Source organism: Lygodium microphyllum, chromosome 14 (assembly GCF_053477565.2).
Source record: "Lygodium microphyllum isolate KBCC chromosome 14, Lygodium_microphyllum_v1.1.10, whole genome shotgun sequence".
NCBI classification, from domain to species: domain Eukaryota; kingdom Viridiplantae; phylum Streptophyta; class Polypodiopsida; order Schizaeales; family Lygodiaceae; genus Lygodium; species Lygodium microphyllum.
This window is the reverse complement of record NC_141148.1, coordinates 152,868,078-152,884,542: the sequence shown is the minus strand read 5'-3', so window position 1 is coordinate 152,884,542 and position 16,465 is coordinate 152,868,078. Positions and strand designations below refer to the sequence as shown.

Here is a 16,465-nt window from a genome sequence, read left to right as displayed (position 1 = left end):
CTATAAGCATATCATCAACATAAACCACCAATATAATAAGGCTACCATCATGAATCTTCTTTGTATATAAACACAAATCCTTATCATTAGAGGAATACCCCTAAAAATGCATGAAACCAAAAAATTATGGCACCACTCCCTAGGTGCCTGCTTAAGTTCATGAAGACTCTTCTTCAATTTACACACTACGTGTTCCCTATCTTTCTCCACAAAGCCCTTAGGCTATTATATATAAATTGAGATATAAATGGCCTCGTATAGGTCCCTCAGTAAAAAAGTTGTATTAACATCCATATGATAAAGATCCAAATCCAACTGAGCAACCAAGGCCAGGATTGAGAAGAGGGTAGTCATCTTGACCATAGAGGAGAAGATCTCATTAATATCAACTCTCTTTTTCTCCTTAAAGCTCTTAGCAACTAATCTGGCCTTATATGCTGACTCACGGTAACCAAGGGTACTCTTCAACTTATGCACCCACTTGCATAGCAATGCATGCCTTTCCTTAGGCAAAAAACTAAGTTCCACATATGATTCTTTTAGAACAAGTCAAAATGAGACTGCATAGCTCTCTCCCGAGAGTAAGAATCACCTCTACACATAGCCTCCTCATAGGTAAGTGGCTTAGCAAAGTTTGTCACCATGACATAATCCATAGAGGGCTCATAGCAATCAACAATATATGAAGCTCTAGCAAGGCACCTCAAAAGTGGCTGGCAGGCCTAAAGGGCATGTTCTTTCTGTCCAACATTATGATCTTACACAATAGGTGGATCCTTGGCCACTACGTCATCAACAATTGTAGTAGTTGTCTCACTAGGGCTAGCCGTATTGAGACAAGAGGCTCCTCCTAAAAGATCACCCTGCTATCTCAATCACCTACTTTGGTCTTATATGCATCTTATCCTCGTGGAAGATGGTATCATGGATGTGGATAACCATCCAAGTAGCCTAGGGATCCTAAAGATGATACTCCATCTCATCTACATCCCTATATCCAAGAAAGATGTGTTTGATGGACTTTGGACCCACCTTATTGTGGTTGTCTTTAGGAATATGGTAGAAATCTTCACATCTAAAGACTCACAAGTGTCACACGAGGCAGGTTTTTCCAAATCATACTCACTTTGCAAATCTACCACGAAGAGAGCAGTGCATGAAGATATATTAATGAGATGCATGACAATGATAATTGCCTTATCCAAAAGTGTTGTAGTAACTATCCAGACTAAGCGTACTATGGACTCTTTCTTGCATAGTCCTATTCATGCACTTTGCAATACCATTCTAGGGTAGGGTACATGGGGTGGTCAACTGATGCTTAATAGCCCTCTCATTACATAGCTACTCAAAGGCCTTCGAGACATATTCACCCCCATTGCTAGATTTTAAGTATTTTAGCCTATACCAAGATTGTCAAGATTGTGGGAGAGAAGGAAGGAGTCTCACTTGTAGCTTTCTTGCTTGCACAATGGGGGAATACACACAAGGGTGGAGGCTGAAAACAGTTTTCCTCTTCTTAGTTGTGTAAGCCAAAAAAACTCTCGTACAAAGAAATAGAAGAACCCTATATATGGGTCTCAAACCAAACTCAACTAACTAAGGTGGCATACTAATTGAGCCACGAACTAGAGTAGATAAGGATATCTGTCATCTAGCTATTATTCATGGGCGGTGTACCAACCGCATCTGCACAACTGACAAGTCGGTGACATAAATGCACAACGGTCACCCTAGCATATCACGAGTGGAGCTCGATATCTCAACACTCCCCCTCGAGCTCAATCCCAATTCCTGCACACCAAGCAGGTCTCTGAACTTGCGCAGCTTCTCTGCGCCCAATGCCTTCGTGAATATGTCAGCTACCTGATCCTCTGTGCTGACATAAACTAGATCAATAAGACCTAGTAAAACCCTCTCCCACACATAGTGATAATGCACCTCAATGTGCTTTGTTATAGCATGATAGACTGGGTTATTTGCCAAGTGTATACTACTCATGTTGTCACAATAAATGACAATTGGCCCATCTGTAGACTGATGCATATCATAAAGTAGCTTATGTAACCAAGCTACCTCACATGCAGCCATTGCTGCGTCCCTGTACTCAGCCTTGTGCTCGAGAAGGCAACTGTAGGCTGTTTCTTGCTGCTCCAAGTGACTGCAGCACTCCCAAAGGAGAACACATATCCACTGGTAGATCGTCTATCAGAAATACTACCAGCCCAATCAGCATCAGTGTATCCATGCAACTGTATTTGAACCCCAGTCTCATAAAATAGTCCATACTGCAATGTGGACTTCACATACCTGAGTATGCGTCTAGCCGCATCTAAATGCTGTTTCCTTGGAGCCTGCATAAACTGACTTACCAATCCAACAGCATAGCTCAAATCTAGCATGGTAATAGTCATATAAATCAAACTTCCTACTATGCGTCTGTACATAGTAGGGTCTTCCAGAAGCTCATCTGCATCTGTGCTCAGCTTCACATTCTACTCCAAAGGAACTGAAATAGGCTTACAGCCTGTCATCCCATATTTGGACAGCATGTCCAATCCATACTGCCTCTGCAAGACTCAATGCCCAAGAAATAATGCAGCTCTCCCAAATCCTTCATCTCAAACTTATGCTTCAATAGCATTTTCACATGAAGGATATCTTCATCACTGTCACCTGTCATAATCAAATCATCAACATAAATGACAAGTAGCATAATATCTTTCTGTGTTTTTCTCACATAAAGTGAGAAATCTGCCTTGGAAATATGAAAGCCAATAGTGACAAGATATTGTCCTATCTTGTCAGACCATGCTCTAGGTGCTTGCTTCAAGCCATACAAGGCTTTTTTCAACCTGCAAACAAACTCAGGATGAACAACATGCACATAACCTGGTGGCTGCTCCATATAGACCTCTTCTTGCAAATCGCCATGCAAGAAGGCATTCTTTATATCCATCTGATGTAAAGACCATCCCTTTGATGCAGCCATAGCAATGACTGCTCTTACGGTTTCCATCCTTGCAACCGGACTGAATGTTTTTTCATAGTCAATGCCATATGTTAGTGCATACCCCTTGACTACTAATCTTGCCTTGTATCTATTCACAGAGCCATCTGCATTGTGTTTCACCTTATAAACGCACTTACAACCAATTGCATGCTTATCTTTAGGCAAAGATACCAATTCCCATGTAGCATTTGCTTCCAAGGCATCCATTTCTTCATCCATGGTTTTCTCCCATTTTTCTTTTTCCATGACTTGCTCAAAAGAAGTGGGTTCTGATTCCTGTATCACTTTGATCATATATGCATAGTGAATGGCTGTAAATCCATCATATTTCAGCCTATCCACAGGATACCTAGCTCTAGTAGACCTGTGCAAAGTAGGTTCACTCCCAGGTGCTCTCAAAACATCCTTGGTCTTCCTTACTCCAGGTGTAACAATAGAAGGAATACCCAACTCATCATCAATGCTCTGTTCTGAGCCACTGGATTCACCATCCACATAAGAGTGACATGCATTCACATCAAACATGGGCTGATCTACCTTCTCTTTTCCTTTTCGTGATACCTGCATACCACTATCTGCATTGCTTTGAGAAGATTCTCCTGATCTCAATCTGCCTGTCCATGGTGAAGAATGTGAACCACTGCTAGAGGACGCTCCAGGTCCACTAATATCTTGTGAACTGCTGCTGTGAATTCTGTGCAGCATTACCATTTTGTGCATCTACATTATCAATCACATTTACTGGTTTATACCAGCTACTCATCTCATCAAAAACAACATCTCTGCTCACTGTAAACTTACGAGTAGAAGGGTTATAGCATCTATACCCTTTCTGCTGTAAAGAGTAACTAATAAAGATGCACTTCTTAGCTTTTGGATCCAACTTGGATCTCAACTCATCTAGCACATGAACATAGGCAATGCAGTCAAAAATTTTCAAATGAGAAATATCTGGTTTCATACCAGTATACCTCTCCTCTAGATTCATCCCATGTATTGCTGCAGTGGGAGTCTTGTTCATTATGTAGACTACTGTAGCAACTGCCTCAGCCCAATAAAAATCTGGCAGGTCTTTTTCATTGAGCATGGCACGAGATACCTCTCCAATATGCATGTTTTTCCTTTCTGCAATCCATTTTGTTGTGGGGTATGACTGCATGAATATTGCTGCTTTATGCCATGCTCCTGCAGGAACCTTGCAAACTCATTTGAGAGGTACTCTCCCCCTCCATCTGACCTTAGGCATTTTATTTGCAGGCCTGTTTCTTTTTCAACCATAGCTTTAAGAGTTTTGAAATGCCCAAAAACTTCACTTTTCTTTTTCATAAAATACACCAAAACTTTTCTGCTATAGTCATCAATAAAAGTGACAAAATAATGACAGCCTCCAAGAGATGCAGCTTTAGTAGTCCACACATCAGAATGGATTAATTCCAATGGCTTCTTACTCTCTTGAACATGTCTAGGAAATGGTTTCCTTGCCTGTTTTCCAAACTGACAGGCTTCACATACCTTATGCATTTCTGCAACCTTGAATTTAGGCAATCCTACAATAATATTTTGGGCTTGCATTGATTTAAGTCGCTGTACATTAACATGACCAATGCGTTTATGCCAGATATCAATATCGGCAACTACACTGGTCCCATGTGCAAACATTGCTGCACTCAATTTAGGCATGTCTGCATCCAACGTAAACATTCTGCCCTTCTTCTTTTCTTTTGCTATCAAGCGACCTTTATTTTTCATATCCTCAACAAAGCATCCATGAGAATTAAATCTGACCTGCAAGCCCTGCTCAACCATTTGACCAACAAAAACTAGGTTCTTGGTGATATTCGGGACATGAAATACATCCGATAGGTATTTCTTTTTCCCATCTTGCATATACAAAGGAATTTTTCCAATCTGCACAATAGGATGTGCAGTATCATCACCAGTCTCCACAAATCCCGGTTTTTCCATTTTCCTTGCATCTTGCATCCATTCTGCATGACCTGTCATGTGGTTTGATGCACCTAAGTCAACATACCACACATCGTTGCTTTCTTCTGCACTTGTCATAGAATTGGTCATGCGCTGCACCATAAACAAATGCTCATTTCTGTCATCACCCTGTCTACTAGAAGATGTATAATTTTCTTGTTGCAGTTTTCCATTCATGATGTCATTTTGCTTTTTATTGCAGTCTTTAGCCATATGTCCCATTTTACCACAGTAGTAGCATTCAACATTGCTGTTTGCATTTTGCCCTCTTTGCCATCCACCACGACCTCTTTGGCTCCCCCTGCCTCTAGAGTTACCACGTCCTCCTCCATAGGACTGGTTTTCTTGAGTTTGCTGCATATTCTGATTTCTACCACGGTCTCCAGATCGGCCTCCTCTACCTCTGCCTCTACCTCTTCTAGCATTTGAGTAGAAGACAGCTTCTTTTGAAGTTCCTCCTAAAGAAGATGCATCACCATTTTTCTGCTCCTCAGAAATTAGAAGAGCAATCAACTCCTCAAAATCAAGAAATCTTTCACGGACGGAAATGGATGTTCGGAACTGTGCATAATCCTTTCCTAGACCATTCAAGGTCACAAAAACTAAATCATCATCTTCCACTGGTGACCCAATGGAAGCAAGTGCATATGCAATCTTCTTCACCTTCATGTGGTAGTCATTGATGCTCATACTTTCTCTTTGCATATTGTGCAACTCTTTCTTGAGCTGCATTTTCTTGGCTTGCGTATTTGTGCTATATATTTTTGACAAAGTATCCCATGCCTCCTTTGGCGTACTTGCATCTTGAATATGCACAATCATAGAGTCTAAAATGCTGATAGACATCCAGTACATAACTTTCCTGGCTCTCTCATGCCATGCTTTAAATGCCTGCATTTGCTGTTGATTGGGAACATCAGGAAGAACTGGTTCTTCTTCATTTCCTGCAACGAATTCCCAATATCCTTTTCCCATAAGGAAATTTGTCATTCTGAACTTCCATGCTTGGAAGTTGTTCTTGTCAAGTTTTTCAGTGACAATCTGTGAAAGAGAATCAGACGCCATTACAGAACACTGCAAAAAATTCTGTCACTGCAAAGAACACAGCTTTAGCCTCACAAGGGCAAATCTGCAAAACTGACGAAAGTGGTATTTGACCACACAGTCACTTCCTAGTGACGATTTTGCATCAACAGGCAACAAGGATGATTCTGTAACTCCCAATGTCTCTACGCACAGGCATACGATACAATTTCTACAGTAACTTTTCACCGACCTGTAGAACAGTGGTCGCACAGCATAAAACAGGGCCTTTTTCTGAGTGTGTGCAGAAAACTTCCGCCTCCAAAACAGGCCCCGAAATGGCCTCAAATAAAAAAAACAGAGCAATTGAAGGCTAAAGCCCCTCCCGCAGCATATACTGCCCTCTTGCCACATGGCGAAGGGCTTCTCAATCTGAGACAATGCACTCTTGCACTTTTCGGCTGTGCTACCTGCAGAGACTTGCTCCCAAAATAGAAAAATGAAAGCAACACTGGTCCTCTTACCAGAACACCACGAACTTGGCTTGCTTTCTTGAGCTCCTTACCACGAACAAGGCTCTGATACCATGTCAAGATTGTGGGAGAGAAGGAAGGAGTCTCACTTGTAGCTTTCTTGCTTGTACAATGGGGGAATACACACAAGGGTGGACGCTGAAAACAGTTTTCCTCTTCTTAGTTGTGCAAGCCAAAAGAACTCTCGTACAAAGAAAAAGAAGAACCCTATATATGGGTCTCAAACCAAACTCAACTAACTAAGGTGGCATACTAACTGAGCCACGAACTAGAGTAGATAAGGATATCTGTCGTCTAGCTATTATTCATGGGCGGTGTACCAACCGCATCTGCAACTGACAAGTCGGTGACATAAATGCACAACGGTCACCCTAGCATATCACGAGTGGAGCTCGATATCTCAACAAAGATTAGCTCTCAACCATGGTAGGAAAGTGTTGAAACATAGGCAAAATAAATAATTTACGTAAACCTTATGCAAAAAATCATCTATGAATGTAACAAAATACTTTGCACGTGAACCAATGATTAATTGGGCATGGGGATATAAATATTTGAATGGACAAGAGCTAAAGGCTCGCCCACACAAGTAGAACCAAACTTCTCATGCGAATTATGACTCTATCTACCATAGAGACAATGATCACATGAATGAAAATAGAGTAATCCAAGGGCAGGAGATATTAGAAATGGGTCAATACTTTCATTCATTTCAAAGACATGAGCCCAAGGCGATGATGCCATACATATATATGTGAAAGATCAGTCACAACAAATACATGATCAATAGACCTAGAAATTAGAAAAGGGTAGAGGCACTTAACCTTGGCACTTCTAGCAAAAATAAGACTGACATGGGTGATCTTCTATGAAGATTCACCAAAAGTTATATGGTACCTATCATTATCCAACTATCTAAACGAAATAAGATCCTTTGTCAAATTAAGCTAGGACATGATGTATATGATGAAGCATAATCATAGCACAAGTTAACATTACCTATACCAATGATATTCAATGTAGCGTCATCCCCTAGGAAAACATAGCCCATAATAGTATGGCAATTATGAAACCAATGGTGATGTGGGGTAATATGAAAGGAAGCCCTTGAATCAAGAAGCCAATACTGAGAGTAACTGAATGGTGCATCAACTAAGTGACATCAACAATGATGAAGTTGTAAGAATGTAGTCATCAAAATTGTCCTCCAATGCATTTATATCCTCAATCTCCACATTCGACTGAGGTACAATCTCAGTGAACTTTGCATTCTCCTGTACTTTTTCCTTGCCTTTCTCATTGCACCTATCATTACAACGAAGTCCATGATAAGATTGTATTGACCAAATATATTCTCTATTCATCATCATCGATTAATTTGGAGGAGTGGACTTCAAAGTTAGAATCTTATATTGACATTTTCCTTAAGTCAGATGACCAAAATATTCACATCACTATAGTTCAAACCTCGAGGGCTTTGCTCATATATGGTGGAGGTACATAAAGAGGAAAAATCAGTAGGTTGATAGTTGGGAGGAATTCAAAAAGCTAAGATGTCTTAAGTATTCATCTATCCTAGTAAAAAAGAAAAGTTGGCTAGAAAATGATATCAGTTGGATCAAAGAAGTCTATTAATTAGAGAGTATATCAATTAGCTCTTGAATATTACCATGTATCTAGAGAGTGTCAGTGATGATGCAAAGTTGCATAAATATATTTATGGTCTAGAGCCTAATTTGTTAGTTGATATTACGAGCAAGAAACCTACCACATTCCATGCTATTGAGCTAATAGAGAGGTATGCTTGTAAGTACAAGAAGGATATTCCTATGTAGGCTTCTTTTGGACAAGAAAGGGCTATTGGTAAATAGGTCAACTTTGGTAGCAAGTATGGGGGGTCCAATACTTCATTTAGTAGTTCCAAAGTCCCTATATACCCTACTTTCAATGCTTCAAGATAGCAAAATGCTTCAAAGTTAGCACAATCAACCATAAAGGAGAGCATAGGCAAAGTGATAATAGACCCATAAATAATTTAACAAACAATTGCAAGTTCATATCAATGGATCTTTTTAGAGAGTGTAAGGAGAAGGGTCTATGTTTCAAATGTGGTGAAAAATGTATGACTAATCATGCATCTAAGTGTACTTATAAGAATGCCAAAGCTAAGAATTATAAAATGATAGTACTTGAGGATTTGGATGAAGAGGTCATTGAAGAACAAAATTTGAGTGCACAAGCTAAATTTGAAAATCATGACGAGGATCTTTATCGAGATCAATCTTATGAGATTGCGGATGGATTTCTTTTGATCCTATAGGTCATGTTCCCCTTAATCCCGTTGGTGGGACAAATTTACCTAGTGCTACCACTATCCTTTGTTTCATTTCTATGGATGCTTGGACATGTTGTAGGAGTCCTAATACATTTTGTATGAAGGGTACCATTCATGAAAAGGATGTGTTTATCCTAATAGATAGTGGCGGTACACATAGTTTTGTGCATAACTCACTTGTGGACATGTTGTATTATGATCCCATCGAGTTACAGTAGTAAGATGAATCTTAGAAAGACCAATATCAAATTATGTGTGCCAATGAGAAGAGGTGACCTTTAGAGTTCTAGGAAGGAGGATTGGTTTTACTAAAAGTACTGAAGTCTCGTTACTCTACTTTGAAGGATGGATCTAGTAGTAAACTTGGTTGTAGGTTTTATGGACCTTGCAAAATCCTAAAGCATATTGGAGACTTGGCATATAGATTGGAACACTCCTCTTCCATTAAGATCCATAATGTGTTTCATGTCAATCAACTCAAACTCTTTTATGGTACTATGGTGGAAATAGTTGATGAGCTTCCTCCTATGGATGAAGAATGTCTCATTGAGTACATCCTTGAGGAGATCATATGCAAGTGTGAGAAAAAGCTTTCCTCTCATTCTATCATTGATTTTTTGATCAAATGGATAGGTTTTCCACTTGAAAAAGCTTCTTGAAGGCCAGATTTTATATTAGATGAGTTTCCCTACTTATAGGATGCAGTAGTGTGGCTAAGGCATAGTCAACAATGGAGCCAATTATAGTGTAGCCAAGGCATAGAGACAACAATTTGTCTTAGATTACTTTTTTTTCACCCTAAATTTTAGAAATATAGTATCTACATAGAGTCAAAGTACTCTTCAATAGCTATGTTTTGACATGTGGTGTGCCCCATATGGATACTTCTTAAGAAGTTATGACAAATTTTTTTTAGTAGGGCTTGTTCTTACAATAAACTATCTATTCATTATAGAGTTTATTTCTTGAAGATTTAAGGCTTAAATTTCTTTTTGAATATATCTGAATTATCTATATGGCAAATGATTTTTTTAATAGACTTCATTTAAGTCAATAAATATGAATTTCACAATTCATTTCTTATCAATTGTATAGTTAAAATCAGAGTAGTACTTTGTTTTCTACATTTTTCTCAGCTATTGTGAGTTTGTTTTTAAGGGCAAACACTTTTGAAAAGAGATGCATTGTAAGAAGTTAGAAAAACATATGCTTTAATAAGAGATTATTGATAATACCTTCTCACACATACATAGGTATAAAGGTATGAGACATAGTTTTTGACATCATTTGACAATAATACAATTACTATCTCTCATCTTGCCTCCTTTATTTTTTGATAAATTTTTATTTTAAAAGGATTTTATCATATTTTCAAAAATTTCATTGGTTTTTTTCATATATATTTTTTCAAATTTCTATGTAAAGTTTCAAACTTCATATTTTTTACTTTTATAAATAAATTTTAATGAATTTTTTTCAATTAGAAAAATATTTTACATATTTTTAGTTGTTTTTGTTTTTTGGTTTGAGAATAGTAGCCCCTCAATATAAGGACACAACTACACACACATGCTTGTGTGTGAATGACAGTAAAAACCATGTGTATGTGATGGTACACAAATTTATATACGAACATCAACAAACAAATAGCCAACTCAGGGTGGCCTACATGTGAATAAGGGCTTCCCCAAAGGAAGGGGCCCAAATCACCACATGACAGGGGCTAACAAGGTGGTATGGGGATGGGTGTGTTTTCGGGTTTTATTTTGTTTGGTGTTTGTGTGTGGAGGAAAGGGGTGGGAATGGGGGGTTTGAGAGAGGTTTGGATTGTGGATGGAAAGGGAAGACTACGAGGGGATGATTTTTTGGGAATGGAGGGTGGTTAGGTGGTTTTGGAAGTGGAGTTTTGGAATGGTTTTGGAGGTGGTTTGGGGGAGTGGTAGAAAGTGGGTGTGAGTGAGGAGGAAGGGGGTGGTTTGGTTATGGAGGTTGGAGGAGGAGGTGGCCCGAGAGAAGGCTTGTAGTGGAGAGGGAAGGAGGAGGATATAGAGGGGAGGTAGGGCATCACATATTGTAGTGGTGACCAAGGTGTAGAGCGCTAGAGCAAGCGACGATTTTGCTATGGGTGACTGTATGAGGTGGCTATGAGCAGTGGCGACTCTATAGCAAAAGAGGAGTGGCAGAAGGGATGCAATGGGTCAATAGGGGATGCATTGATGGACGACTCAAGTGGTGGCAGTGGGAAATGTCCATGTGATGAACGTGGGCACACAGTGTTGGAGCATTTGGGGTCGAAAGTCTACCACGGGGGTAAGAGACAACAGGGTAAAGGGAGATTCAAGGAGAGCAATTGATGAAAGAGAAGGGGTTTGAAGAAATAGAAGATGTAGAAGAATATTCATAGATGTGAAGCTTGTCAATTTATTTTTGCATCCTGAGAAGATAAATCCCTTGTAGACAAAAAACATGCATCAAATAATAGCTTCTTCTTTGCTACTCAGACCGCCAATCTGATGCTTTCGTTGGCTCCATAAGGGGGGTAAAATAGCAAGACACCTGATTAGAATTCTCCCAAATCACCCCTTCTTCTTCTCCCAGTTCGGAATGATGTTTGTTGCCTAGAAACTATGATCGCGTATCGCATGATTTTTCCAATCCTTTTTTTTTGCATAAATAACCCCAAAAATGGCTAAAAGCTACTTGCTTTTTTTTAAACATGTTATCGTATTCTAGAAATTGTCTACATCGTTTGGATAATTACAAGAAATAATATCCAAAAAGATCAAAAATAGGCTCCAAACCGAATGGCATACCTATTTGCTCCAAACCGAATATCATGCCTATTTCCATTAGCATCATCCTGACCCACTACCCAAGCAATGCCGATTGGGCTTGTATCTATGCTGAGAATAATAGGCTGCCCAATCGTCGCTGGCCATTCTCATGATTTATAGACACTCTGATAGACGCGCCCGACTTTGCATGTCTAACGTGCGCGTCTATGCCTCGTTTCTGTTGTAATGTAGGCTTTTTACCCCACCAAAACTTTTGCCCCACCAAAACTTTTGCCCTTTTCTCAAGAGTTGATATAAACTTTTAGTCACATGAGCAAAATGCGAAATCCACATGCACCCAAAAATCTTCTCACCTCGGATACATTCGAACATGTCTCCCTTATCCTGCTTATAGCATCAATCTTTACTAGTGATGGCTTTCTCCCATATGGTCCACACATATCCCCAGTAACTAATGCTTCCTCCACTCGAAAACTGACTTTTCTCTTGATAGAGTCAAATGCGCTTCTTCAAGACGGCTCAAAATCTTGTCACAATCAGCAATATGATTAGCCACAAATCTTCTACATCCATGCTCATTGAACTCTTCATTCTTCTCATAGATATCACATCCTTTGATCAACGCATCAACAAGAAAGAGTAAGGTCAATTGAGGAATATACTCCCTCAAAACTTTATGCATAGCAGTCATCATATGCGCCAGTGAATTGGTTGCTTCTTGTGGAAGCATACACATCCTAACCAATCCAAGTGGTGTCTTCATGGTAGTGATATCCCCTCTTTCCAATGCAAGCTGGAACTGATAATATCTGTAATATAAATCACCTATAAAGTAAATTGCCTCACGTGCAAATGCTTCTGCAAGTTCATCCACTATGAGGCGTGATCCAACATTCCTTATGGTGACCATTCGTCTTTGGAAGAGTAAACCACCGATTGGAATATGGAGCTGAAGAGGGCTCCAAAATTCGCATTCTAATCTTCTCGTTCAAAAGCTCCAACAGCTTAGGCGAATATGCTCGAGGCACTAAAATAGGCTTTAAATTCCATGGCGCATGAGGTAATGTAAAGATCACCATAGGTGCAACTATGGTCGGATCAACACATGCAATTTCATCAGGCTGAAACGCAGAGGCTTTCCCATGCCTTTGCCAACATCTCCAAGAAACAAGCTCGTTCTGTAGGAAAAAGGAAGCTTGTATTACCAATCACACAAATAGTGAGAAACTGTACCGCCTTTCTATTGTCTTTACTGTGAACCCGAGCATATGAATCTTGCACAAAAAAATGGTATTCATCCCTAACATCTCCAATAGTCACGGGTTCATTCAGACAAGCCGCATTAAGTCTTTTGTTAAGAGTGATGTAGACACTTGTATATATTTTCATTTGTGTTGGTATGCTTGTTAGTACATGGACCAAATTTTGTAGTAATGATACTTTTAACTTGCCTCAGTATATTCAACAATAAAGTGTTGATCATTTGGTGCTTGTTTCGACACATACATTGGTACCTGATTTTTTTTTCTTCATGGGAAAAATAAATGTCAATATTCCCTATATCCCTTATATTAGTGCTAGATGAGAATTTATTCGCTCCTTTTAAAACTTTAGCCATGCATGTTTAACAAACTTTTATGTGTCGCTATCAATAGTACATGTGCAACACACCACCTACTAATTGGCTCCTCAAGTTCTATGATATCAAAGAGATGACGATTTTACACTTGAACATATATTATATTAAATGGTATTTATAATGCATTGGGGCACAATTGTGAATGTTGTAGTGTCATTTATAATAGAATAAGAAGGAGTCAACATATATACAAGAAAGTAGAGGTGTATTATTATAAGTTTTAGTTTAGGTATTCAACTTTCTTAGGGTATACCAAGTAAAGCCATGAGGTGCATGTGGCACCTTCTTCAAGCTTCATGCTTGCGTATAAAAGGGGCAAAAGTCTGTCTAGTCGTGTTGTGAGGGGTGGAAATGGGCATGTCTGACCCTAGGGAGTCACAATTACGCATCTCGAGCGTGGTTGAGTATCTTCCGACACACGTACGGGAGAAGAGAAGTTCCGAGGATCTAGATTCTCTGCCACGCGTCGACGGCGCACTGGACGCGTAGTCAACAAGCCGCGTACTTGGTGGCGATAATATTATCCATTATCCATAGATGTGTGCAGAGCTGTCGCGTGCTGCCCAAGCCGTCAATAGCAGACGATCCGATCGCCAGCTTATATAATCGACGCACTTACAGATATTACTCCATTGTAACACACTCTGATCATATCCTTCTGGCATCACACACACACACACACTCTCTCTCTCTCTCTCCGCTGCAGTCGACGATCTTTCTCCCAGCCTCCCGTGGAAATCTACTTACTGAGCTTCCGGCGCCTTACACAATAATTGTGAGTCGTGACTGCATTTCGTAAGATGACAGACGTTCAGGTAATACATTAGACCCTGCATAGTACTGCTGCTTTTGCCCCCTTCGCGTTGAGACATCACCTGATCAATCCATGTGGTGGACCTGCTGCAGATGGTGGAGCTTCTGGTTCGCATGGATTGCAAAGGATGCGAGCGAACGGTCCGCAAGGCACTCGCCAGAGTGAGAGGTACTTAACCACGCAAACTCCTGCCAAAGCTCCATGATTTCTTCATTAATGTTGCATGGAAGCAGGCCTAACCTGGTTAAATTGTTCATTTCAGGGGTGGATGGTGTGGAGGTTGATCTACACCAACAAAAAGTTACTGTGATTGGGTTTGTGGACAAGCTTAAGGTCTTACGTGCTGTGAGAAAGGCTGGGAAAGGGGCTGAATTGTGGAACCCCAATCAAGTCCCGGACGAAGAATATAGTCTCAACTATGTGCAAACACCTCATGCCTTTGCAAAGACCTACAACTATAAAAGACATGGCTACAATATTCCCTTAGAGTGGCAAGAAGCACATTCCACGTATCTTTATGGAGAAGAAGAGGAGGAGGAGCAAGATCAACTTCTCACCCTCTTCAGTGATGAAAATCCCAACAATTGCACTATCATGTGAGGTTGATATGAGTCAATGCCTCGAGCAGCTTAAAGTTGTGGGAATCCAAATATCATCAAAATTCAGATAGACTTGTATTCATTTGATGCTGATATGATGAGTCCAATGATCACATCAAGTTGCACTTGGACTTTATCATGTAGATACTCATTGAGACCCATACAATTTACCTAGCCATAGAATATTGTGTTAAAATGTGACACAGAGTGCACTTATACTTACCCACACTTCAAATTGTAATTGTTTCAAAAGCAACATAATTAATACAACTCATTTGAAGCAAAATGTCCAACTGCTGAAACATGGACTTTATATGTACTTATAAAAATATTGTTTAAGTTTCATATACAATCACTATGATTGAAATTGTAATCTTCTAGTCAACACGATCAAAGACTAATGATTGGTATGCTAGATTGAAAAAGGATACCTATTACTAGATGTAATAAGTTAACTGTTTGGTTTTCTTGAATATGCATGGATTACCAAGGAAAGTATAACCCCAAAAGGGGGATTTCCTTATATTAGGTGCTTTAATCAGAATTTTATTGTAAACTACTTTCAGGTTAACATAGATCGTTCAGGTTTCGCTATTATGCATGGAAGGGATTTTGATAAGGAGTCGCATGTTCTTAACCATAAACAAGGTGATAAGGAGTCACATGTTCTTAACCACAATGTAGAAGCCAAGCCTCTAACAAGCTGCTAATGGCAAAGCTGACTTCAATAAAGAACTATCAAAGAAGAGGATAAAAGCCAAGAAAGAGGCACCAAAGCCTATTTAGCAACCAATAGAATGAATGGTAAGATGGGAGAAGACAACCATTGCTGATTATCGTGAATTTGACTTAGCCAATTCTCTTTGCAAGATAAAGCCTAATCTAAACCTCCTATAGTTGATCAAGTTATCTCTAGGAGTGCATAAAGAGTTTAAGAAGATCCTTCCTATTAGGCATATCATCGAATCCTTGGGAATAGCTCGAGACTTGTTTGAACATACTGAAAAGCATTACCCAAGGGTAGCAATATATGTTGACAACATATTAATGGATTGTGCCATTGTGGATACGGGATCCTCCATCAATATTATGAGTTCAGAATTGATGGAAAGGCTGGGATTGGAAATCCAAAAGGATACCTTCACAATTCTTTGAATGGCTGATGATAGTTTAAGACAACTAGAAGGTTGCATTACTAAAGTCCACGTGCTTGTTGCTAATGTGGAATGCATTTTGAACTTTAGGATTATTAGGTTTTCAGGGCGGCCAAGCTATCAAGTATTATTAGCAAGGACATGGATCTTGCAATCCTACTATCAACTTTATATACCCACTGGTTGTCTGATTTTTGGCAAAGGTACTACATGCATAATAATGGATGTATATCCTGAATCTCTTCAAAGCAAGAGAGTACCCTTTTTTAAAATAGAATTAGATGTATTAGAGGATCCCTTTTGGCAGTGAGACTTCATCAAAACGATGAATCAAGAGAGGGCTCCACTAGAGAAGATGTCTACGAGGTGACTCTGAATGAGCCAATAGAAGCTCGTGACAAAATTAGAGATGCAAATGTGATTGAACTAGATCTTGGTACATTGAATGATCCACGGTTGATTAAATTAGGATCTATGCTTAGTCTAACAGAAAGAAAGAAAGGATTACATGCCCTTGATCCAAGAATTTCGTGATATTTTTTCTTGGAGCTATGATGAGCTGAGGGGTATACCT

The 16,465-nt window shown here is 39.5% G+C and overlaps 1 protein-coding gene across 1 annotated transcript; it reads left to right on the top strand.

Annotated features, from left to right (window-relative positions):
• The first annotated feature begins 13,976 nt into the window (after positions 1-13,976).
• LOC148026252 (heavy metal-associated isoprenylated plant protein 28-like) lies at positions 13,977-15,012 on the top strand. The gene is made up of 3 exons (XM_087692231.1): positions 13,977-14,139; positions 14,231-14,306; positions 14,401-15,012. The coding sequence occupies exons 1-3, from the start codon at positions 14,125-14,127 to the stop codon at positions 14,736-14,738; spliced, it is 429 nt and encodes a 142-aa protein (XP_087548357.1). The 5' UTR covers positions 13,977-14,124; the 3' UTR covers positions 14,739-15,012.
• The last annotated feature ends 1,453 nt before the right edge of the window (positions 15,013-16,465 follow it).

What these genes read in the sequence shown, in the direction of transcription:
- LOC148026252 (XM_087692231.1), top strand. An exon ending in GGCACTCGCCAGAGTGAGAG is followed by an intron (nt 14,307 to 14,400) that starts GTACTTAACCAC and finishes TGTTCATTTCAG; the next exon opens with GGGTGGATGGTGTGGAGGTT.